Source organism: Drosophila innubila (genome assembly GCF_004354385.1).
Source record: "Drosophila innubila isolate TH190305 chromosome 3L unlocalized genomic scaffold, UK_Dinn_1.0 0_D_3L, whole genome shotgun sequence".
NCBI lineage: Eukaryota > Metazoa > Arthropoda > Insecta > Diptera > Drosophilidae > Drosophila > Drosophila innubila.
Window position 1 is genome coordinate 18,396,748 of NW_022995376.1, and position 26,677 is coordinate 18,423,424.

Sequence of the window (26,677 nt, forward strand, 5' to 3'; positions counted from 1 at the left end):
AGAGAGATAGTATGTAAGAGATTCCAACTAGATTTTCCAACGTTGCTTGCCCGTTGCGCTTATTCCGAGTCTGAGATCGAGAGCAGCTTTCAGTCAATTGGCGCGCTTCATTCCGTGCGGTTGTTGTTATCGCGTCGTATCTCTTTACTGTTGATTTTTACTGTGTGCATTTTATTTGAAAACTGTTGTCTTGTCGCTCGAGGCGACTGCGTGTGTGCGTTTTGTGATATGCAAATGGGAATTCAAAAAGCCGCAACGATCGCAAATAAATTGGCAACAAACGCGGTGCATATACTTAACGTGGACTCTCTTTCCCTTTGAAGTGGCTACTCACTGTGACTAAGGGTTCGGTTCTAAAGAGTCCTCCAGTCGCAGTCGCAATCCTTTACGTTGGCGGCGCAGGCGTTGCCATTGCCGCTGCCACTTCCTCTGCCGCTGCCGCCGTCGCTGCCCTGTCTCGAGCTCAGCAGTTAAGTTTAAAGTAAGCGACCAGTTCGACAAGTTTTTTCGTTGCCTTTGCATTTTTTATGCACACGCTTTTTGTGTGTGTTCCGTTTCGTGCTCCCTGTTCGTGTTCTTTATATTTCGTTTGCATACAAATGCACACACATACATACACGTGCATCGATACAATACAGCAACAACAACATCGTCATAGTATTTCGTTTCCTTTCTATACTTACGTCTGCAGTTGCTCTTCAACTTCGTTTGTTCTGGCGGTCATCAGTTGTTGTTGTAGCTTTTGCTGTTCTTATTGTAGATGCAGCTTTTGCTGTATTTTAAGTTGTTCACACACATACAAACACACATACATACATGTATAGGCTTTGCTAAAAGCTGGCCACCTTGATAAGCCGCGATTGGCCGAGCAACCTCATCAAGTTCAATGTTGTTGCAGTGTATTCTCAACTTCCGCTATGTGCCTGCGGGTCAAAAAACAATCATTACGAAAAATACAAGTAACGTTAGTAAGTCTTGGATTAAATGTGTATTACATAATAAAATAAACGAATTAAAAACTTTAAGGTTATGCAAAATACAAAAATTAGTAAAAACTATTTTACACTGGCAAAATAAGTGTTTGTTCTCAGTGATTTTATATTAAATGTAAATTCTTCCTTTATTGTGAAGAATAATAAATTTATTTAATCTAGTTTCTTAAAAAATGAGAAATCATTTTGATTTTAGAATTCTGTTTTCTTTTTCTTTTTATTTAATTTTTTTTTTTAATATTTTTCTAAAAAATTGTATACGAAAATTTTGAGACAATATCAATTATTTTCAAGAGCATTTTATTTTATTAGTGCCGAAATCCTATCGAAATTGCAGATATTCTTCAAGTCGACTTAAATTTTATAATGGTAAAATAAAACTGCCAAGCGTGAAAATTACTATACTCGATTCAAGTATGTATTAAAATATAAAATAAACAAATGCAATACTTTTCAGTTATTGATAAAAAGACGTGTGTAATTTCATCCGTTCCATTAAGCGTGACAAATTAAGAGTACTTGCGAATAGTATTTTATTTATTTATTTATATGTTTTACTTTTGTTTTCTTTTCCTATCTACTGAGTATTATTTACTTGGACCATAAAGGAAATGCTATAAATATAAGGCTGTGCAAAATCCGTTGTGAATTCTCATTCCAGTGTCATTCGCAATATTTTTGCATTTGCATTTGCATTTGCGGTGTGTCGTTATTTCTTATTTTGTTTTTTATTGTTCAGCTTTAACATTGTCAAGAATAGACGAACTCGAGTTGCCATTGGTAACTGACAACTGGCAACTGACAACGGGTAACAGGTAACTGAAAGGGGCAGGGGGATCATTAGTGGGGTTTGTGGGCTTTGAGTGAGTCATAAGCGCTCTTCAGACGCTTTTCTTTCGACCATTGTTGTTGCGCTTTATGGCCAAAGAACTGAGGTTACCCCCAAACGAGTTAAATGTGGCAGTTGATAATTTACACTCCCTACAGAGTAATTTAACTATGTTATGTTTTTTGTGAGCAAATAACTGAATTCACAGAAATTTACTCAGAGACAATGATATCAAAGTAAATATTTATTTAATGCAACAAGTGGACTAAAATTTAGCTGTGAAGATAGAGATAATAATTTCTTGTTGATTGTTATTTTTTAATAAGCTTTTTTATTTGTCATTAGTCAATATTTTTGTCAGGTTTTTTTTATTGAAGTTTTTTAATAAACTTTTTTTTTTTTTTACGTATTCTCGTTTGCCATTAGCCGACTGCAGAGCACTGCTATTCGGCCAACTCTTTTTTCGAGTATAAAGTGTAGGCTAATTAAAAGAATAGTTGTTTTTCTTGGCCTGTTTGTCTTGTGGAATCAGCTGCTTTTCTGGATTCAGCCAAATGTGCAAGTTCCCTAATCGCTGACCAGGTCCAAAATTTCAACTGAGTTCTTGACGGTTGTCAGTTGGCAGTTGACTGCACATACGTGACGCTTAAACTTTTTCTACATAGTTTTTTGGATTTGGTAATCAAAAACCTCAGTCTCAACGCCTCGCGCCCCCACAGTGGGTTAAAGTGTGCCATATATATGGATAGAGTGCGACAAGTATAAAATACGAGTATTATATGGTTTGTTTGTATATTCGTACTTAGTTTATTATGCAGTGGAAATGTGCAGTGCACATTGTTTTAAAGTTTAAACAATGGCGTTATACGATAATAGAAATTAAGCGGGTTGCATGTCAGCTGCTGAGAAAATGAAGTCATTCCGAAGACCCACAAAAACAACAACTGAAAATAAAAATAAAAATAAAAAGCAAGCGAGAAAAGTTACAGCAAGTGCTAACTAACTAAATATATGCACATGGGCTTATACGTACTACATAATATAATAATACAAGCAACGTCTGGGCCAGTGAATCTTACTCGTTCTCAAAATGCCAAGCATGTGAACAACAACAACTACAACGACAACAACAGCCACAAGAAATGCATTAATCAAATCCCATAAAGAGGCAACGAGTGCTGAAGGGCCACCTCTCTTTTAGCCAAGTCTACTGCCATAGTCAACCTCTATGGGTGTTAATGTTGTTTTATTTTTTTTTTTTTAGCCAAAACTCGCTTGAAAGTAAAGTAACTCGAGTATAAAAGTTGTTGCGACCATTTATGGTGTCAGTAAGGTACACTGCAGCAAATAATGGTCATGATAATGATAATGATGCACAGAAACAGAAAGAAGAACGCCCTGAAAGTGGTGCAATTTTGTTTTGCCGATGGTTCTCTATAGATGGTGCCTGCAAGTTCTTTGCCATGGCTAGAAAGTGGCCAAAAAGGCAATTGAAGAACAGCAAAACAAAACAGAGAAAAAACAATGTATAAAAAAAAGCATGTTGAGGAAAATAGCTCTGCACTCAATTTGGTAACTGACAGCCGGAGAGGCCAGAAGAACAGACACGACTCGATGACGTCCCCTTTATGTCTGCAGCTACCGCTGTCCCTTCTTCTGTCCCTTCCTCCATTCCTCCCTCTGTTTCGACTTAAACTTGGGTTTCTTTTCACCAGGCAAACGTGCAGCTGATCGTGCGGCGAGTGGAACGTCGAGACGGACTCGTGTCTTACATATATTGTATATAGACCAGTTTTCTGGGTTTTCCATATGCCATGTTCTACATTGCTGTGTGTGTGGCAATTTCATGACGCTTTTGCACGCACAATTGCCTTCAAATAGCAACCAAAATGGAGACATATTCACAGTGAGACAAGACTAAAAATAATTTGAAACAAAGAAATGTTAAAGTCTTGATACCCTTTCAGAATTTGAATTCTTCACTGTTCTTTCGTAATGCAGTTATATTTATAGTAGTAGTCGGATTTTAACATAATGTGCTCAACATCTACAAGACAATTTCAAACATAAACTGTGTGAATTTGGTTAAGATATCTCAAAAAACACCAAAGTTACTTAACCTGAAGGTTATGATATATTAATCCAATCTGTCCAATTTTGACATATGCCCTGCCTGCATAAAATAGCTTCAGTTTCCATAAAACAGAATATACATTTACTGACAGGCTTCCATTAATACCTTACACATTTATGAAAAATTTAAGAGAAACCAAATTGTCTTTTTAGCTGAAAAGAAAAAGAAGCTTAAATTTAACCTGGGATCTATTCATATTCTATCTCTTTTTAATGCGGAAGTCATTGCCACTGTCAAAAGAGGGGGTTTTGACCCAAAGTTCGTGCCAGATAAATTGCAAAAAGATATCCCAAGTGGCGCAAACAGCTTAACACTCGCATATAATTTTTTTTTTGTGTATCAAAATGTGTTGAGTTGGGGGCATCATCAATTATGGCAAATGTTCTATCGCACGAAAGATTCGCATGAATTATTATTTTTTATTAAGAATAATAATTGTTGAGTTTGATGTTTAAAATTAGAAATGAGCCGGAAACCGGTAACTCTACAGCATCCCGAGTTGTAATTATTAATAAGCGAAACGAAGATCTTAAGAATCGACATTGAATCATCATCAACTATTTTTAATGGCATCTAGGAACTCATTAGTATTTACCTGCAGCATTGTTAACTGACAATTTGCATTGTTTCTTGTTTTTCTTGTGTGAAAAATCGAAAAGTCAAAATAAACAGAATTCAATTACAACGACGACGACAACGGAAACCCAATGAAGTTGTAAACGTTTTGTGAGACGTCGCGACCTTGAAATTTTCGCCAGCTCTGTGTAAATTTACCTTTACCCTAAACCTTAATGAAGTTTCTACGGTTCAGTTTACTCACTACTCAGCCGGGTTGCTTCCTCTTTAGTGTTTTTGTTGTTTTTCTTAGTGTTTGCTTCCCTGTCGGCCTCGGGCCTCGGGGCTTGAGTTTCAGGTTCGGATTTGGGCACAGGTAAGGGTATCAAGGGTACCGGGTAATACCCATTGCGAGGAAGGCATGTGAAAAGGTATCGGCATTATACACACTCGAATGATTAATTTCCTGTTTATGCGCACATTGTTCTTTGTTCTTGTTTATGCGGCTTCTTAGGGACACAAGAGGGGAAGGGAGTATCTTATTTTTGGAAGGTTTCTTCTTCTCAATGGAGTGCGAGAAGATAACCTTTAGATTTGCTGTACGTACTCGTAGATAGTTCACTCAGTTTGCTAGCATGTTTAGCTGATATTAATGCAATTACGAGTACTAGCGAAGTCAACTGATCAGATACTTGCACACATGTATCTGTCAGATACATTGTGTCTGTTACACGTGTTGCTGCGTACCATCTCTGCTCGCACAACTGTTCATGTAAACGAACCGCCCGCTCTCTGCTCAGTCAGACTGTGCAACTACCTGACAGGTAGCTCAACTCAACTCAACTCAACTCAGCTCAGGTGAGCTCTGCTTGGTTTAGTCTTTCCGTACCTGTCGTCGTCGTCGCGTCTCTTGCCTCGAGTTCAATCAATTGTGTAGTTATAGTTGATTTTTTTTTCGAATGTTTTGTGTACAATTCTCAGTGGGAACGCATTGAATCCGAATTGCTGAGAATAAAATCCCCAAAATAATACATAAAATCGAGAAACGTTAACGGCTACGACGTAATTTCCTGGAATTTTGCAATTGAATTGAAATTGATTTTCGGACATCATCGAGTACTCATACTCGTTTCGTGTGAATCTAAATGAATGAACGAGAACCTGTATTTAAATGACGCGACTCATTTTCATACTCCATCTAAGCCGACAACGGTCTGTCGAATGAGTTTTATGAAGCAGCACGACTCCTCTTACCAGTTTGTGCAGTGTTACAGTTAAAAAGCCGAAAACAGTTAACAAATTATTGTAACCAGAAATATTGTGAAATTGTTTGAATTATTAAATACTCGCATATGGTAAACCATTCAATTTAAATGGTAAACGTTATTATTAAATCAATTAATGAAATTTATTATAAAGATAACAGTTATCATAAACTTTTTAAATACGATTAAACTTTTTCATATTATTTCATAATTGTCTGAATCGGAAAATTAGTGTTAAAATGATTTTTTCTGCTAATAATAGATCCTGTTTCTAGAATATCTGAGAATTCTCCATTTTTTAATAGCATGTTTTTATTATTTTTTTTCCTTTTAACTATTTTTTGCGATGCCTGGTTATATCACAGCTGAAATTCTCAGCCATGCCCATTAATTGATATCTGCTTTGCCTTTTTTTGGCCTCGTGTTTATTGTTTCTACTTGATTTTATACACGATTCTATTGACTTTGAATAGATTTGTTTGTTTGCTCAATTTCGAATGTGGCATGGGGTCATTTTGTGGCTAATGATTCCGATAATTGCCATTGTGCGAATGTCTTTTTGTTTAACGGACAGCAAGTCAGAGTTGTAGATGGAGATGGAGACGGAGAAGAAGTCGCTTAGCTATGACGTCGTAGATTTGAGATTTGTATTGTTTGGTTTATGATTATGATTGTCAGGTGTAGGTCTTCCTCCCTCCCTTCGGTCTTGTGGCTGCAATTAGACGTAATATTTATGCAAATCATTGCTCAGGCACTTGACGAGTCATAGACAACAACTCCAGCAACAACATTTGCAATATGTCGGATGGAGTCAGGCTGTTTGCTCTTGAGAGGGTTGTGCGAATAGATTGAAACATAATCATTGAATATCTCTGAATAAATGGCTTAATGCTCTTGACCCACTGACAGGTGACAAAAGGACAGACAGACAGACGGCCAAATCTTTTACGCTCCAATGGGGCACTTTAATAACGCAATTTGTTTAATATTTTGAACAACAATAAAAGAAACAGAAATCAGCTGTAATAAAAAGCGAGAGAGAATTAATGTGGATATTCGTATCTTAAATCCACAACGGTTGCGGTCTTTATAATCTGCCTTGATCTTTATAATTGCTAAAAGGGCTTAATGCTTTTTACATTCGTTTAATTACTCGAGTTGGAAGTGCGAAATTGTGAACGTGTGCCCCACAAAAAAAATAAAAATAAAAAATAAAGTGGAGCAGTTGTGGAATGAAATGGAGCCATGGGCCAATTTGACAATTTGTTGCTAAATGCGAATATCAGAAATTCATTTGTAAATTTGTAAATTAATGAAATGAAATTGATGAAGCGTCAACTCTTGTTGTATTTGTTGTTGTTGTCGTTTCGTTACGGGGCGTGTCGGGCAGAGATTTGCACCACTGGCCCCACAGCAACTGGAAACGTTTAATTACATTCGATTGAACAATCAATAAAAAAGCACACATACACACACACACACACACACACACACTGTGAGATACACTTTTACCCGTGTGTTTTGTTTTGCATCTTGTATCTTTGTTGTTATTGACAAGTGCATTGTAGTAGTTTCGATATAAACGGAGGCGGCATCGTTAGTCTTGGTCTAAACCGTAGCACTTTACATAATCTATCTGTCAGATACACACACACATACATGTCTACTCCGATGAGAAACTGTGTCAAGCCGACTGTGAAATGACTAGTCACTTGCATCTGTATCTGATGAATTGACAAGCGGGTGCCGGCTGCCACGCATAGTTATAGCTCGTATTATGCACTATTATGTTGAACTTGTTTCAGTTGTGTTGTTTTTACTTTCGTTCATGTTGCCGCTTGGCAGCAAAATCAACAATAAACACAAGTTACAAACGTACAGAGAAACAAATAAACAATCTCATCTTGTTTTACTTTCCTTTCTTTCCATCGCGACGCGCCAGCGCAGTTGACTTTCAATTATAAAAAGTTAAATACAGATACTAAGAAACATGGCTACAAAGATACAGAGATACTTACATACAAAGTACGTTTTAAACGCCTTTCAGAAGCATTTCAACTTGAAATTTGTTATGCTTTTAGTTTAACGAATGAATCTTCAAATTATAAGTATCATTATAAATGTATCTGTTGGGATTTTGTGATTAAGTGTGACCTTTGTGATTAAGTTCAGGTTCACGCACTCACTCGACTGTTTTATGTGGACTTTCGCTCCAAAAAGCTTAAGATAAATTCATGGAGCTGTTTCCCGGATATATTCAAGGCATAGATCAAAGTTTTAAATGGCAACGACTAGTGTTTGGAATGGAATTAATAATACAAAACATTCTTTAAATGGCAGCTAGTTTACTTAATACTTTATTAATTAAAATTGTATATTATACATTTGTATCTACGATAAACTATCAACACCCTTTGCTTGAATGTTTAGCATATTTCGCTATAAAAGTTTTATAATTAAATCACAAATGTTGACTTCCTAGAATTATGCGCTCTTTTTTCCAGAAAAATTTCAAGTTAAACAAAAGGTTTGGCTTTGCTTTTTATTATTTTTAAGTAAATAAAAACACTTTAATTTTGCCGGCCAGCACAAGTGCAGATTGGGCTAAATGCCGTGTTAATGCTCAACTTGGCAGTGCCAGACTTTAGGCCCAGTTGTAGCTCCACATTACTGGACTGAGTTTTGACTTGAAGTTCAACTTGGGCTGTGGTTACGCGCGGTTGCTTTTGCGTTTGTTTGGCGTTGGTGGTGCTGCTGGTAATAATGGTAGTGGTGGTGGTGGTGGTGGTGTTACTGCTGGCATGTCAGAACCTTTATCAAGCGAGAAGTCAGACTACATGTACTGCAACAACACTGTTATACTTAGTTTTTATACACTTGTATATAGTTTTGTCATGAAATCTGTAAAAGCAAGCAGTAAAATAAAGTTGACATATTCTTGATCAGGTCAACAAGCTGAGTCAATATAGACTGTTAAAATAAAAACCCTAGTTATTTCTGAACCAAACTTGCAGCTTATCTGTTTGGTATTGTCTTCTACATTCAGAATAAAACGAACTAAAATCTGACCAGTTCTTTATACTATATAGCTGTCATATGAACGCTAAGGGTATCGTCTCTTCGGCGTGTTTATAATAACTTTTCTTTCTTGTTCTTGCTGCTTTCGTTGTCGCCGTTCAAATTGAGTGCACAAAGAAAAGCAAGACCAGAATGAATGGTGGCCATAATGACGTACGAGTTGCAGCCTTTACCTGTTAATAACCTGTAACTTGATGCACGGACTGTCGCCTAATTTGACTTTGGTTCCAGACACTGACTTACGCCCAAGAGCCAACGGTCCAGCAAGTCGAGGCCCTATATCTACCGTATGTATAGTATGTGTATGTACGAGTATGGGGCATTTCTCTTTGGATATTCATATCAGTAGCTGTGTCTGTATTTGTAGCTAAAGTTTTACCTGTATCTGTATCTGTATATGTATCTGCAATCTATATCGCTTGCAAATCTTCATTGTGGCTGGCGCCAGTCGCGTCGCGTTTGTTTGCAAAATTTTTCAATAATAAACAGCCGTAACAGTCGAGATCAGCCGACGTCCACTTTGGTGCCTTAATTTGCGTTAAGAGAGCGTCGACGTCAGCTCGTAAAGATTTTTTGTTGTTGTGTTTAACTGACGTAAAGTTTTCTTTTCGAGCAGGCGCTGTTTGCACAGTCTTGAAATTTGTTTAAGATTGAGATACAAATACGAAGGGAGGGTGTTGTTGGCCTGTTTCGTGGTCAGCAAAGGCAACGAACTCATGATCAAAGCTGTTGACCGTTTTTTGTTGTTGTCGAAGTTGTTACTGTTGTTGTTGTTGTTATGGTTACAGATATTTCGAGCTCAGCTCATTTATTTGTGCAAGCGTGCATAATTATTTTGTAAAATGTGCATTCCAAGTGATTGTGATAAGAGCTGTTATTTTTAGTGTTTGTGTGTGCTTGTTTTTTTTTTGAGGCCCAGATAAAATATATGCCATCGTGACGATAAGATGCTTGCCTTTTGTTTGACAAAACGAGAGGCGAGATACAAAAGCAAAGCAAAGAAAAAAAAAAAAACAGTCATTAACAAAATGACACAACTTTTGTTTAACCTTTCTGTCAGGCGATATCATTTGACTCACTTATCGAAATTGTTTTTTCTACTCTACTTCAAATTATAAAAAAAAAATTCATTGACGCTCTTGACTTAATTAATATTGTTGATAAGCTGTTTAAACATGCATATAAATTGTATTTAATAATTTAATAAACAGTTGATGCCAATTACAATATTTTTAAAGATACTAAGCTTAAAAAACACATGAAAGCTCGACAGACAACAACAATATGTTAATTAATCAGTATGATGTAATATTCTAATAGAATGATTGTTTGATAAATATTAAAAAGTTTTTAAAGTACATTAAATCCCGATAAGCTGCTTACTAGATTATTTCTTCAACTAACTAATTTCATTATATACCGCAACAATTCTAGCAAAGCTAAAAGCTATGAAAGCACATGGAAGCTCAACAAAGTATTTTTAAAAAAGACTCTCTCTCACTTCAAAACATTATATTCTTAAAGATGTATCTAAACTCTATGTACTGTAATTATGCCAAATTATAGAGACTTAACTTAATCCACTGATCGTAATAGTTTTCTCTTTTCCCATATTTTAAAACTTTATGGGTTAAGAAATGAGCTTGTTTTTATAAAAAGCCTTAGCTATGATACGTTTTACTAAGTCAACGGAATTCTTTGTTTAACTTTTGTATTGAAACAGTTGCTGTTTACGACTTTGTTTACACGTTTCTGTTTCTGTTTCATATATAGTACTTTCGACTTTCAGATAAAGATATTAAACGCAGTTGACTAAATTAAGCTCAGTGAAATTTGCAACAAAAGTTATTGCTACAATTTGTATTGTATAATGAAATGATAAAGCAGAACTTAATGAAAGTCGGCCAGAGTGTCATAATCGTATAAACATACATAATATGGTGAATTTATCCATTGTTGTAATGGCTTTAGAATGACAGCTTTCACTTTCTCTTAATTCGTTGCGATTTAATAGTGAATTTTACTTTCGATATACGGTTTTGCCTAAGGTTTGGGCTTATTGTTCTGCAAAATTCGAATTTCATTCGCATGCTAATCGTTGTCGCCAATAAGCAAACCCATGAAATCCACATGTGAATCATTTCGTTTGAAAAATGTTAAAGCGGTTATTTTTTTGAGGTTTCGTGTGAACTGAAGCCGGTTCGGCTTTGAACCCATTAATAAGTTTCCGAATAAATCTGCGTCATTTCTCACCATTTCCCCTTCCACTCTCTTTGTCTCCTTCACAGATCTAATCGATGAGCAGCAATTATAAGAATCGTAGCACTGACGAGGCCCTCGCCCAGCAGCTCAGTCTGCCCAGAAGTGTCAAGCCCTCGGCCACGCCCACCTATAAACAGATATCCGGCGGCATGGCGACATTACCACGCCCCGACGCCGATCAGCGACTGCGCAGCGAATCGACGAACGCACGAACTTGCGTCTACATTGGAGGCGCCACAGGAGTCAGCAATGCGGCAACCCTGGATCGACGGCAGCCACAACGCATGTCCTGGCTGAATATGCGACGTGCCAAGGCGGATGCCGAGATGCCCGCCGTGACCCCCTCGCCACAGACAACGCGCAGCTGCATCTCCACGGTGTCCAGTGTGGTTGACAGTGGCGGAGGTCGCACCACAGTCACCTCGGGACGCATCAGCTCCAGCGGCATCATTACACTGAGTGGCAGCAACAATACCTTGACGGATATACAGGGTTATCATGATGATGGCGTGTCCAAGAACTATTCGTCCGTCTCAGTGTCGGCGTCTGCTCATTCCGCGCACAATATCACGACCGCCAGCAATGCCAAGCTGTTGCCCGCCGCGGAGGATGAGTCAAATCAACAGGTGAGACAGCTAAAGATAAGATACAATATATATTTAGAACCGTTCGCAATCTGTTTGCAATTTACATTTATCTAATAGTTGTGCAATTAACATAAGAACGTGAGAAACATTTATTATTAATGTTGTAATATCACTTCCTTGAGAATATTTTATTGTATGCAGACAATTCCGATCCGTAAAGTTTATAAAATATTCCTGAACAGTACTGAGACTGGGGATGCATATATTAAAGTGAAGAAAATTTCCACTTCTGATCTTTGCAATTTTTTTAATGGAAGCAATTAGTGTTTTTTTTAAGTGTAATAAGGCAGAAAAAATTACATATTTTTGTAGTCAAAACCGGCAATTATATAGAAATGGAAAAATCTGCATCCTTTCAGAAAACAAAAGATAAACAGATATTCATCCTAAGTATATCATGAAAATCACATTTATCTGTCAAAGCGTTTTGTTGGTTTTTGTTTTGATTTTGCAAAATTTGCTTATCGAATACAAAATGCGGAAAAACTAAGCAGCATCTGTTTATCAGTTTTCACACTGAATCTTTAGCTGGTCATGAATGAATCAATTTCACAAACTCGCATCATTTTTTGTTCTGTTGAATGTTGTGCAACAAAAACTGGGAATGTACGTGATCCAAGTGCCTCGAATTGGACTGCAAAGAGAATGCTTCGCATTCGAATCGATCAATCGAGGCGCCTAACTAGTCTAAGATCATAGTAATCAGCATGATGGCGCCTACGTGAGATAGGAAATGCTCTCTACTTGTAGATCTTATCTGAGTGTAAGCTTCCGTGTCCGTTGATTTGTAGCAGTCACTGTGCGTTTACTTTTCCCATGCGTTAATTTTCGCGCTTTTTATTTGTTTTTAACATTGTTTGTTTGTCATAATTTGTGACGATGCTGCAAGGAGACAAACTTGTTTGTCTATGCATTGAAGCATGTTGAATGGTTGATCCATGGATTGCAGACAGGCCTTGGCAATCGCAAAAATAGCACAACTCTTTGTTGACATCTTTATAAATTCCAAGTCGTTAGTCAAAAATCGGGGACTGTTTTGTCCACTGTCCAAATATGTTGATTGTTGTTTAAGCCGTTTGTTGTTTTAATGCGCCTGGTTTATAGGGTTGTCTGTTCAACATCATAAAACAAGTTTCGGCATTAGTTTGACGTTTATTTGGGTTAGTGAGGCACGGGTTTTACTTTAGTGCTTACTGACTGACCATCATTGCTTTTCTACTCATCCATTGGTCTGCCGGCCCTGGAGCGTCCAATTGTTTTTTAAAGTCTTTGCGTCTAGCGGCAATTCTACAATTTGCGCTAATTGCATTTGTAATTCATGTTCTGAAATGAGTGCAAAGTGCACATTGAAAATATGCCAAAGAGCTGCTAATTGCTTTTAATTAGGCTTATCATTTAAACAGGAGTGTCCTTAATTTGAAATTAGAAACGGTTAATTGACTTGTTATTGTAGTTTATAAAACTAAAATTAGCGCTATATAAAATGAGAATCTTTTGATTTTACAAATGTTTATGTTCTGTTTTTAATTAGTTAGATAAGCAAAAGGCTTTCTACTCGTATTGTTGTGATAAAGCTTAAAGCTAAGAGATATTGTTGTAAGGAATTCAAGATTTTTATTTTTTATGTGACATATTCTGTTTTTTTTTTTTTATTTATTTGCACGTTTCCGTATATTTCAAATGGGTTTTTTGATATTTATTAATTTATTTATAGCTTAATTTATGTCTAGTTAATTTTTCATGGCAAAGTTTTGCTAGTGAGTATTTTCACCGTAATTAATTGTTATACATATAAATACATAAATTTTTATTTAATTTAAATTCGAAAGACGCCTGCTTGTATAACAGTTTCATAGCACAGTTACGTTAGCAAATATCTGCACCGCAATGAATGTAGCTACCTAAAAGTATGCTACACTTTTTGATACACTGTTTCAACTTTGTACAAATTATAGCACAACTCAAGGCAACAATAACTGCCCGCGTTTGTCGCTTAAGTCTTTTGTTTGCATAGCGTAAAGTTGAATATAAAACAAGAAGTAAAATCATAAAATATATTATTAACTTCTCAGCATGATTATAATTGGTTAGAAATAAGCTGACTGCATAGAAAAATACTTTTCGCTTAACAGTCGCAATCATACAATAATAATTATTTACATGCGCATATGAATACGAATACCCATAAGTCGACTGATTTGCAATTGCTTGCCACAATAACAAACAAAATTACAGGCAGCCGCCCCGTCGCTCACTCAGCATGTTTTTGTGTATTCGCGAGTGTGTGTGTGTGTGTGTGTGTGTGTGTGTGGGTGAAGCGGGTGTTGTACACACCGCACATACACTTGTATCAGTTACTTCATCTCTTATGCTTTTCGTTTCCAATTCGCTGATTAACAAGTTCAACACAACGAAAAATATGCAGCAGCTACTCGACTCATACTTTCGGTGCAAATTCGGCGTCGCGTCGCACAGTTGCACGTTTTGTGCGTTAAGAGAGGCACAGCCCAAAATTGTGGACTGGCAATTTAACTTACTGACTGCCTGACTGACTGCCTGATTTGATATGTCTGTTGAATGATGACGTCATTATTGCTGTCGTTTGTTGCATTGATACAATTTAAATGATCATAGAAACCGGCTCGACTTGCGCTTGGCTCAGCTTGAATCCGACGCTGCGGTTGTGGGAAGCAATATGATAATTGGCGGTTATTAGAATTGCATGGACGGACATGGGCTTTTGAAAGCTGCCTCCGCAGTGAAAGTGGCCAAGTTGTTTGTTCAGTTCAATTCAGCGCAGTGACCAGTGGCCAGTGGCCAGTGGACAGCAGAATTTCGATATGTGTGTGCACAGATAGAGAATCCAAATGGAAAAACGACAATTGGGCAACGCAACGCTGCGCTACACTGCGCTACCGGGTTGGGTGTAACGGAGTACTTAGCTAGTTAGCGATATGGCAGCTATATGGCTTCATGATTTCAACTCCTTTCACTTGCTACTGATTAGACGAGACGCCCCGAAAATCGTAAAACAATAGCCATGTCATAAAGAGACTAAGAGACGGACAGACCGCAATGCTCGAGTGCCCCCAGATGCATCTCTACACCACACTTTACAACATTTCAAGTAAGTAGCCAACGACACAAAGGGATTGTCCGAGCGAGCTTTGAATACGTTCGTCTCTTATTCAATCTGTTGACAAAAGATTTCCAGGCGTCTTTTGTGGACAGTTTCAGCCTCATTGTGGGCACATTTTCACACTCCAATTTCATGTCAAGTTTCATACAATTGACAGACGCATTAATAAAAAACTCTATAAAATTGTATCCGTAATTGTTGTGCAGCTGCAAATGAAAGAGAAGGCCAAAAAGTCTGATGCTGATTCTATGGATTCTATATAATAATGACATTCGAAATCAATTCTATATAATTAGAAAATCAATGAAAGGCTTATTTATAGGCCACATTCAGTTTGTTTCCACTTGGCTCAGATTTCAATTGGCCAGCAAGCCGCACGCTTTTACTTTTAGCCGCCTCGTTGGGCCTTTTATTATTAATTTCAAATCAAGCAGAATTTCAACGGCCACTTTGTTCATTTGAAATGCCAAACACACAAATCTGACAAAAGCTACCAAAAACTTATGAAAATAAAGCAATTATGAATGCTAAACGTATGGCCAAAAGTAAAAATTCTATACCACAATATGCAGACACAACCTGACAGCATGGCTTAATGAACTGCGATGAAGTTGAATCTGCGAATACCCTGTAAATATATAAAGTATTTTATTAAATAGAGATTTCTCTCGCAGGAATTGAAATTTTTACATAAATAAAATACGAGCTGAGTTTGACCAAGAAAAACAGAAGAATAGATAAAAAATTATATGATTTCATTTTGTTAATGTTTTAAAAATTTATAATTTTATTATTTTTTTCTTTTTCATAATGGCAAATAAATTTATTTAAATTTCGCATTAAACGATTCTAAAAATGTCTATGGTAAATAAATACTTTTATGTTAGTTGTATACCAACAAGTCTATACTACAAGTCTATGAAAGTTCAAGTTGCAGGGTATACAACAGCGCTCAATTAATGCTTATCAAACACACATTGAGCACTCGGGAAAGTCACGCTCTCAGCAGTTGGGCCAATCCATCAATACGTCGTTCAATCGACATTTCCGTTGTAAGATTTGATTATGGCCAGGGCCAATAGTTGGCCAATAAAGAACCGATTTAACGATTTTATATTTAAATTTTTTTGTAACGCCAAATATCAAAACTGTAGTTGTTGTTATATTTGAGAACGTGTGCGTCAATAAAATAATATTTTTATTTTCTATTAACGCTCTAAGCTGAGTTTGGCCTGTACATTTTATTTATTTATTGAGGCCCACACTGAGCATTGTTAATTATGCGCCCAGACACGAACTCGATCTCGTTCTCATTCTTGTTCTTGTTCTCGTTCTCGTACACTGTCTCAAGTGCGGGATCGAGTGCGAGATCGGGTTCGGGTTCGGGTTCGAGTCAAGATGATGCGCCAGTTGCGCTCGCATGCTTACATAATAATTATAAAAATTATGAGATTGTGTGCCTGTTGTTGTTGTGGTTGCTTAGAACGTGTTAAAATGAAATTTAATTTAATTGTGAGAAGAAGCATAAGCAAGAAGAAATAAGACGCAATGGCCAAGACTAATAGACGAGTTTCTCTTTGCCTTAGCCCACTTCCTGCTTGGCCCAAGTTAATTATGCCCACGACATGGGAATAACGCGACAGTCGGCTCAACATCTTCAGAACTTTCAATTAGATGATCTGCGCAGCCGCAGCGCGTAGGCGTTTACGAGTGAAAAAATTCACAGAAAATCTGATTTAGAAAATAAAACTCGTAAAAAACATAAGAAATGTATTAAAGAAATGTATCAAAAGAGCAGAAAACATACGCTGTTTGTTTTTCTGTTAAAGGAGAACCAGTGAGGCGTGCTTTATGCTGCATGCACATTGAACGAGCGCTAACAATTGGCGAGCACTGTTCAAGAAACGAAGTGTAAACTCGGCTTGGTTCGTTTGGGTTCGGCACTTGGGCGCTGACTTTGCGCAGCGACTGTGCGATAGAAAGCCACGCTTTAGAGGCTCGCGGCCGCCCAGTCAACGTCAGTTCTGCATTAATGAGAGAGCAGTTCGGTTCATGTTCGCTCGCATGCTACGTGTGGTCGCCCCCAGTGTCTCGCAAGTCCCCCCTCAATTCCCCCTAGTTTCCAGTAACATCAACATCAACAACAACATCAACAGCTTCAGCTTCAACTTAAACTCGAGTGAGTGTTTTGGAAAGAAGAAAAGCCCATAAAACGACGAGCACACTCGTTAATGAAAAAAAAATAAAACTCGTTTCGGTGTCTTATTCGATTTTCCAATCATATTTCGGTCTGCACTTCGCAATTTTCGTCGGCTCTCTTGGCGCAGTCGCTACTTGAAGCTGCTTCGGTGTTGAGTGGCGATCGCTTACCGAGTGAATACGATTCCAATTCGAATGACTTAAACGAATGTGTGAATGCGAAACAAATTCAGCGTCAATTGCTTTTCGTTGCATTACGCATACGCCGTGTGTCTTCAGCGGTTCCGTGTATCGCAATGATAATGCTTGCAATCCATATCTAATGACAATTTACCGCTTCGTCAACGTCAACGTCTTCGTCTTCGTTTACGGAACCAGCACGCGTTGATGTCACTGCTGCCAATGACGTTGAACACCAACAAACAACAACAACAACAATACTAACAATCGTTGAAATCGTTGATATATGATGCGATTGTCGTTGGCAATTCGCAAAAGACATTCAATAAGCGGTTCAGGGCTAAGCAATGAAGGTGTTGCCAATTAATATTTAAAGCGACGTTGTCGTAACGCGATAACTTGTTCCATTTGCATATATGTACACATATGTGCTGAATTTTATCTCTTTATACTTTTATGTCTTTACTCTGCTATTGCCTTTTCTGCATCTTAGCTTATTTTAATTTTTATTATTGTTTTTCTGTTTTTGTTTGGATGACATAAATGTTATCAAACCGAAATCTATACGGCTTAAATTGAAATGTTAAATGTCGCAGTGGAAATTTGCATTATTTTTGTGGCGAATAAAGTGTATTCAATAAAAACAATAAGAAATATAAAAACTGATAATCTCGTTAAAACATTAATTAAATTAACAACAATGAAACGCGTCATGAAAATAAGAACTTAAAATTAATTGCAATTTACGAAACAATTTTATCTAAAAAATCAAAAATAACACTTGTAATTGCACGAAGTACAATATTTTAATTAACAAACATAAATTGTAAACAACAGCAGAATTGCATATAAATACGCAATTTTAGGAAAAACAAAATCAAGTTAAAAGTTAAAAAATTTAAATAATTAACATACAATTTTTTACAGTTTAGCTAAGTTTTCGAAATAAATCACATTAAAAGAAGCAAAAATCTACGTAAATTGCATGCAAGAAATATCAAATGCAAGAAAATGACAAATTCTTTTGCACCTATAAACAATACAAAGTCTGTCCAAAGATGGAGATACCAACAACAAAATATCTAGCCGATTATCTCTATGTTGTACATGAAGATGTGCCCTTCCGATATTATCGAAAAGTAAGTTGGAAATATTTACAAGAGTATGCATTTAAAAAAGAAATGAATCTTTAAATCGTGTTAATAAAAACGATCAATTTATGCTTGGTTTGTTAATAGGGGACATGCATGATGTGCCACATGATATGGCAATTAATACTTGGTTATAGGCAGATTATGAGTACTCGTATAATAGTTCGGCTTATTGCCGCTTGAGGTTGGGGTGTTTTGGCGTTTAGCTTTTTGTTTACATTTTTACAGTGTGGTTTTGAGCTTTATTTACTGCAGTCTGTCAGTCAGTTTGTCCGTCCGCCCAGATAGCTGAGCGTCACTGAATGAATTTCACTTAAAAACGTTCCACTGCCAAGCACTTTTTTATATATATATAAGTATTTGTTGTTGTTGTAATTTTTGTTTTGAGCTGTTAAGTTTTTTTTCTTACTTTTATTTTTTGCCTTTTCGTTTTTGAAAGTATTTACAGCTGTTGTTGTTGAGGTTGTTGCTGTGGTTAGTGGTGTTTTTGCCCCGCATCTAATGAGCTTATGCGGTACAATTCGCAGGCGTCGGCATTTTGGCCTCTTCACAGACCTTTATAATGGGTCTCTACTTTCTTTTGCTGCTCATTACGCGATAGATAAATACGTACAAATATAAGAACTCCAAATGTGAAGCTGTATTTGCGAGTATGTGACTCGAAAAAAAAAAAACAAATAAACATGCAGCAAATTGTTAACTTTTAAGTAAATAAAAGAAAATAATTATTACACAAGCTGAAAGCGGAAGTGACGGAAATGATAATGACTTTGTAATGTAGGTGTTTCACTGTATGTCGTCTGGCATTGCCGGCGGGGCGGATGCTAGACACCTGTTGCTTCTTTATTTTTTTTCTTTTTAATATTAAACAAACACAATTTCTTTATCTCATTGCAGACAAAATGCTCGGTGTTTCGTGGCCTTGTGCTCTGCATTTGCCTGAACGTCAGCTATGCGAATGTGGTGCGCTTCCCACGTGAACTGGATAAGTATGGGTCGGCCTACCTGGTGCCGTATCTGATACTGCTGTTTCTAGTCGGCCTGCCTATGATACTACTCGAGATATCTGTCGGACAGTTTCTGGGCCAAGGGGCGGCACACACCTGGCGTGCCTCGCCCATATTCAAAGGTAAGCAACAGGTTTCTCTTTGGCCATGAATGTTGCACATGGCACGAAGCACATGGCACATGGCAACAGGTTGGGGGTTGCACGGCCGAAAATCAACCCTTGGAATGAAAGCTGTGCAGTGCAACCCTCTGGCAGGACTAAAGCTCATTGCAAAAGCTGCAACTGCTGCACTTTTCCGTCCGTTTATAATTCTCAAGTTGTTGTTCCGATTGTTGTAGCATAAATACCGTTAGACGGTTAAGGATTCATTGGGGCGGTCGTGCATTCGCAGTAACGACGGTTGGACACATCCCGTTTACCCAAATCTGAAATTGTGTCCGTTGGATGGCAGAGCAGAATAAGTTACGCAAACTTTGGTCAAACTCTGAAGCAAAAACAAAGCAAATGCAATTCGCAAAATGCAAATGCAAAGAGCAAACTACTTATATATATATATAAAAAAATATAAACAACAAAAGTCTAAACAAGAAATCACGAAACGCTAAGATAAAATAATGACAAAAAAAATACTATCAGACCAAGAAAATATCAATGCAAACAAAAAAACTTAAAAACACATAAAATACACTAAAAAAACGAACTAACTTAAATGTGACTTAGTAGGTAATGATCATCATCGTGTTTATCAGGACAAAATGAAAAACTCTGAAAAAACCTAAAAAAAATATTAAAAACTTCAAAATGCATTGGTGTGTGTGTCCCGTTCGTGTAATCGCTGGCGCGCCAATGCCGGCATACGGCCCAAGGGCCGGCTGGGAAGAGAGCCCGGGCTCTTTGGGCTCTTTCTGGATACTCACCTCCCTCCTCCTCCTCCTCCTCCAAAGACACAAACAACAACAACAGCAACATCTGAGTACATTCAAGGGCAGCCGCTAACTACCTGTGCCTCACCTAAGTTGTGGTGTACATGGATATGGATGTGGAAAATGATGGTACCATATGTCCAGCTCGCCTTGAGGGAAAATGCTGGCTCGGCGCGTCCACAAAAAATAACCATAGAGACGTTTAAGGCAAATTCTAAATGAACAAAAAAGTATAAACCAAAAATAATTGTAACGAGAAAACAAACGATTCAAAAATATGAGCAATATGAGCAACATACTAATAATGGCAAAAAGCAAAAATGAAAAAACTGCAAATTACGACACAACACCTTCGAAAAGACCTCAGTATAATACACATAATGCTGGGTGCTGCAAAGGAATGCCTTCGTTGTATCGCCCCTTTTTTGCATTTTAGCAATACTTGAGCGCTTGCAATGGCATTTAAATCATTACATTTTACACTTTACACCTAACACTTTATATGATGAAACTTGTATTTATTTTCAGTGAGTACAAGTAATTGCATTTGTTTCCTAATTCATAACTTGAACTCGTTTATTTAAATTTAAGTGCCAGCTCATTGTAAAATTACCAGTAAATTTATTTAGTCAAGTTCTTAGAACAAACAATAAACAATTCAAGTGAAATGACAGAGAAAAAAGCTGCTATATTAGTATGTTAACTGAGACAACTGAATGTAATACTAGGGATGCAGAAACATTTGACAAAATGCAAGCACAGTTTTATTTCATAAATATACGAGTTTTTTGTACCACATTTTTCTGTTTTCAACAAAGAGCCTTTAAAAATTTGCATCGAATTTCAAAATTTAATTATTTTTTTCCATCACTGTTCACTTTTTCTATATTTTCCATTCAGCGGTTTTTTCGATATCTTCAAGCTATCATAACTTAGTCAAGTCTTAACTCAAGTCTTCCTGCGGAATGTCTACTTTATCATAGTTTGCCCTTTTTTTGTCCGCATCAAAGTTTTTCCATCTCTGTCCATATTTTTCCCTTGACATTTCATCAAAACAATGGATTTGAAAAACTCGACACTTGAAATTCGATGTATGACATGCCGATTGATCATCAAGGACGATTACATCATTAACTGAAACCCATATTTTTCAATGTTTATTTTTGTTAAATTTATGAAAACAAATATAAAATAAAAATAACATGTATGAAATACCAACAAATAAAAAATGAACCAGTTTTGGCACAAAATTATCAAATGTGGCAATCGTGGTTGTGAGGTTGTATTATTTGAAAAGGCCAAGAAAATAAACTTAATTTAAAAAAATTGAATAATGTTTATGTGTTTATTAATTGCATCTTACACTTTATAGTTAGCAATTTTAATTCGTATTTCCTTTTGTTTAGGGGCCTGTATTATCAGTCGCTTTGCGTCGTGGGTGTCGGCCATCTGGATATCACTTCAGGCTGTGCTGGCCCTTGCCTATATAGGAATGTTCGCCTCGAATACACTACCATTTCGCGAGTGTGTGGGCAACCTAAAGCTGAATTTGGTAAGTACTTAGTTGTTACTACTCGCAATATATGCAATATTGATTTTATAGTATAATATTTATTTAATTGAACAGAATGGCTACTCGGTGACTGGCAACAGTGGACAGGAGTGCTTGCAACAGACTTTTCTGACTCCATTTTGGCGTAATCCACTTTACTTTGGCCTGTTGGCAGCTGGCCTAATTGGTATCTGGATAGTGGTCATGTTGTGGTAAGTGCGATATGAACAGCTATGATCACAGAAATCCTTTCACTCATTTTCTTTTTAGCACCCACAATGGCAAGATATTACGGCGTAGTCTCTTTGTTTATGGCTTGGCAGGATTGTTTCTGCTCTGCGCCTTGACTGGCTGGGAAGTGCGCAATTCCTTCTCCCGTCACTATTTTCCTCAGCTGTGGCCCTATGACAGCAGCCTGCTGGCGGAGAGCAACATCTGGTTTAATGCTCTAATGCAGGTGCTGTTTTCGGTCAACTGCGGCTTTGGTTCACTGCCCATGCTGACGGGAAAGTTCCTGTATAAGGGCGATGCAGTGCGTACATCCGTTGTGTATCTGTGCTTTAATTTGCTGATCAATGCCATTGCCGTGACTCTGTTCATGGTGCAGTTTGATTCCTCAGCCAGCGGACCGATGGATGAACTGAAGCCGCTAACTGCCATCTATGATCGTGCCCTGTATGGCTCCCCGACGGATAGTGAACTAATGCGTCATTTGATTCCTTCACTCATCTATACACTCGTCATCCTCTCCGCCCTCGTCTCCATCACGGTTGCCGTGTACACCTCGACGCGTCTAGTGCCTCGTCGTCCCAACTATGTGATCTGCTTAATAGCCTTGGTGGTGGCTGTCATGTCCTTCGCAGCACCCAAGTTCCTGATAGCGCGTGTCCTGGACTCGCGCCTTGTGGGCACCTTGGCCATTACGGCTTTGGTCTTTGAGCTGATTTCCATTACGTGGATCTATGGCGCAAAGAACATTTATACGGATCTGGAATTCTCTATTGGACGTCCTATTTTCCGTATCTGGATGTGGAAGTGGTGCAGCTGTCCGGCTATTTTAACCGGAATACTTGTCTGGTGGTGTGCCGACGATGATCAGGATGATCTGTTGGCAGGTTACTTACCACGCTGGGCACCCATACTATTCGCGCTGGCTGTGATTCTCATCATCGCTTGTGTGCAGATCTTCCGCCAGGTGGAGTACAATTTCTTCGGCATGATTTGCGAAGCCTCAAAACCAGCCAAGGAATGGGGTCCAGCCGATCCCCTGGCACGTCACTCCTGGAAGCAATGGCGTTCGGTCTGTCAAGATACTGGACGTCGTGATTTCACACTGCGTCGTCGTGGCACTCGGGATTACACGCACTCCATAAAGAAGGGGCAGTATTCGAGTGCCCAGAAGTTTGCCACAAATGGACAGACGGCACATCCGCACCAGACACATTGGAAGTCCTCCACACCTGGCAACAGTTCGCCCAACTATAGTGGCTCCATGTTTGGCGACTCGGCCATCGAGGAAGACATCAGCGTGGACAAGTTTCCAGGCATCACGCAGCAGTACGTGCCATTCCAGGCCAGCGATGGCAAGCCGCTGAGATACTCACAGCGTGCACGCCAAACGGCCCAACCACAGACTTTAACACGAGCCCCTCCAGGGCCAACGACTGTGGAGAAGCACCGCGAGGTGGTGTACATCAGGCGGCTCTCGGATGGCGGCAGTGGCAACCATTCGACTCGCATCGAGATATCGCCCTCCAATGAGTCCATTAGCTACGGCAATGGCAAAGCGAATGGGAATGCCAACACGGCCATGTCTCGTAATCCCTTGGGCCGATCCACAGGCTGTCTGGCACCGGCGCCGGCGCTGCATCCGCCTAGCAACATCAAGCGATCCGCCAGCTCTGTGGTGAATGTGAACACGCACAAGCTACCTCCGCCCACGTCTGCATCTGCGGGAGATCACATCTGCTGGCGCAAGTTCAATGTCAATCCCGAGGAGTACTCGACGGAGCTGTAAACTGTGGTCACGCCTCAATCGCGAAGCATTCACATTCAAAAGACTTGTTGCATCCAAAATAAATGTATCTGAATCTGTATAAAACTGAAAGCAGATTTATCATTAAGTTATCGAATTACGAACTATGCCCATATGCAAAGTGTATCTTCTAGTTTTGATCTGTACATAGAGAGCATGATATCTAGCATTAGTTTATTAATTAGTCCTTTAATGTATTAAGCAAATTTTGATATACATGTAATTCTGTTGTCATTGATCGTCTTGTAATTGGCGCCTTTCCCTGAGGCAGCCACAACTAGAAAGTGTGAGATCCTTAGAGGATTCCAAGTAGTTAAGATATATGTTTAATATGTGTGCATGTTATTGTCTGTAAGTGTCTGTATGTGGTCTAAGTAACCATGTGTCTGTGAACCTATAAACTAACCATTTAAATATATCTATGTAATATATTTTAGTTTGACATTGTCCTAATATTCTGCGTCTAATTGTTAAGTGAACTGCACAACGATTACGAAAACGATCTTATGTAATAAAACATATAAATAGTAAATTATAAACTGAAATGGTTTTATTTTTTTTAAAGAAAATTGTACATGTAGTTTTTTTTTAATTCAAGTAGCTTCAGTTCAGAGATTAAGTTTATTTTTATAGAGACTTTCTTCATATAATCTTCATTTTTCTAATTTTAGTTTTCTTTACAAAAAAATTGGATATTAACCACAGTGCATTACAGAAGACGTCATAAATTGTCCAGCCTGAAAGTATGCTAAGAAAGTTATGCTTTAGAGTTAAAACTTATGCAAAATTTCAGAAAATCTCAGAAACTGGATTTGAAATATTACTTTAAAATTCTTTCAGTATTAGATTTAAAATATATATATGCGTTCTAAATGATTGAATATTAAATTGGGGAAATTGACATTTATAATTGGGAATTGTCGTACAAATGAAGTAACTTGACCAAATTTGTCAGCTTGTTTTTAATTAGAAACCTGTTGGATATTGCATATGTGTTCGCCCACTACAGTACGGTAAATCAATATAAAACAATTACGCCCACAATTTCGACAATATTCTAGAATTTTAAGTAGCATTAAAACCTGAAACACAAGTCGTGATATCTACAAAATGGCTGAGAACGTTTAACGGTTGCAATACGAGTATTAAAACTATTCGTATAATTATTAATAAGCGAATAAGCGTATGTGTTGCTTTGTATAAATAAAGGAGATTCATTAAACATATTGTCTACAAGCATAAAAGACATAATAATTAATGTGTGCAGATGTTAATACAGATGGTTCCATACAAATTCGTTGCCGAGGAAAGAAGCCAACAGCAAATAGCTGGAGCCATATCTAATGGATAAACAAGTGACTGATTTATGTCTTGAAATATTAGTGAAAATCATTAATGCTCATACTAAAATGCTAATGCTAATCGGTGCTCAACAGGTACACTTGGCGAACGATCATCGAGATGGAAATACGTATCTCGTATGTGCATAAGTATCTTTGTATCTTTGAAGTTGGCTTTGGCAGTGCGACCGCAGTGCTTCCTCTGTTTTGCATAACATAAGAAATGTTGTGGCTTTTAGACGCACATATGTATCTATGTATGAGTATGTGTATGTGTATACATGTGAGTATTTTCAGCTGACGTATTTGCTGGCTGATGAATTTTATACAAATTTGATACACTCGAGGTGAACTTGATTTTTTAGTTTGATGTGGCTGTGGTTTAAGTATTGTTGTTGTTTCTGCTTTTTAGTTTGTGTTTTTTTTTTAGCTTTTGTGAAATATGTAGAAGCACCTTGCAGAAGCGGCTCAACAAGTTTTGTTCGCAACATTATACTAAAAAAATTCAAATTAAAGCTAATAAATAGTTAGGCGCCCATTTTTTGGTTGCTTTGGCTACTCAATAAAAATATGCGATCTGTGGCCACAGCCTTTGCCTTAAACCAAAATTATATTTTATTTACTTATTTTATTTCGATTTGATTTTAATTCGATGCTACACACATAGAAAATCTGAAAACTTGTCTTACTAACCTTCAGCTGACAAACCAGACTCATCGGAGACGCAGAGAAGCATTAACTCCCAGTTGATATGGCGTCAGGTCTAATTATGAATATATATATATATAGATAATAAATCTACTAAGGATGCACTGTATACATGAACTATAGCATACTTTTGGCAGTACATTAAATTTAGCTATAATACGCGGAAACCAACTTATAGATTACACGAAAGTTGGGCTAAAATTCGAATCTAATTAACAGATAATTCATTCTCAGATGTTTGTCGCCAGAGGCGACGAACTTGAACCCCAAATTAATTCAACCGCATACAGAAGACATCAATAAAATCGAATCGAATAAATATGTAAACTCTTAAAAAAAGGAAAAAAAACAAAAAGCAGACTTGAAAATTTGCATGCGAAACTTGTAAATTTTTGGGCGTAGAATCTCAAGTTGTCAAGTTGTCACAGAGCCTTTCTGTAAGGCTATACCGATACATATGTATCTGTTAAATACATACAGATATATATATATATAAATATATTTATTGGAACAAAACAAGCGAGCCAGTTCGCTTTAAAATTAAATAACCCGTTCAGTTGGTCGTTTATTTAAAATTAATTTTCGATTTTTATTTGTCGCAGCTCGCACAAATTTGGCCAAGACGCGTAGAATGTGTTTAGTGGCCAGTTACATACATATAGATATGATATAGATATAT

General features: G+C 37.6%; 1 protein-coding gene across 1 annotated transcript; it reads left to right on the forward strand.

Moving 5' to 3' along the window:
* The first annotated feature begins 73 nt into the window (after positions 1 to 73).
* On the forward strand, positions 74 to 24,489 carry LOC117788282 (sodium- and chloride-dependent neutral and basic amino acid transporter B(0+)). The gene is made up of 6 exons (XM_034627000.1): positions 74 to 481; positions 11,142 to 11,741; positions 19,329 to 19,560; positions 21,770 to 21,915; positions 21,991 to 22,127; positions 22,186 to 24,489. Exons 2-6 carry the CDS (start codon positions 11,151 to 11,153, stop codon positions 23,930 to 23,932), a joined length of 2,853 nt encoding a protein of 950 aa, XP_034482891.1. The 5' UTR covers positions 74 to 481; positions 11,142 to 11,150; the 3' UTR covers positions 23,933 to 24,489.
* The last annotated feature ends 2,188 nt before the right edge of the window (positions 24,490 to 26,677 follow it).

Bases quoted from the DNA above. Each gene is read 5' to 3' on its own strand.
- LOC117788282 (XM_034627000.1), top strand. From the start codon at position 11,151: ATGAGCAGCAATTATAAGAATCGTAGCACTGACGAGGCCCTCGCCCAG. The intron at 11,742-19,328 runs GTGAGACAGCTA...ATCTCATTGCAG, and splicing joins AGGATGAGTCAAATCAACAG to ACAAAATGCTCGGTGTTTCG. The intron at 21,916-21,990 runs GTAAGTACTTAG...TTAATTGAACAG, and splicing joins GCAACCTAAAGCTGAATTTG to AATGGCTACTCGGTGACTGG.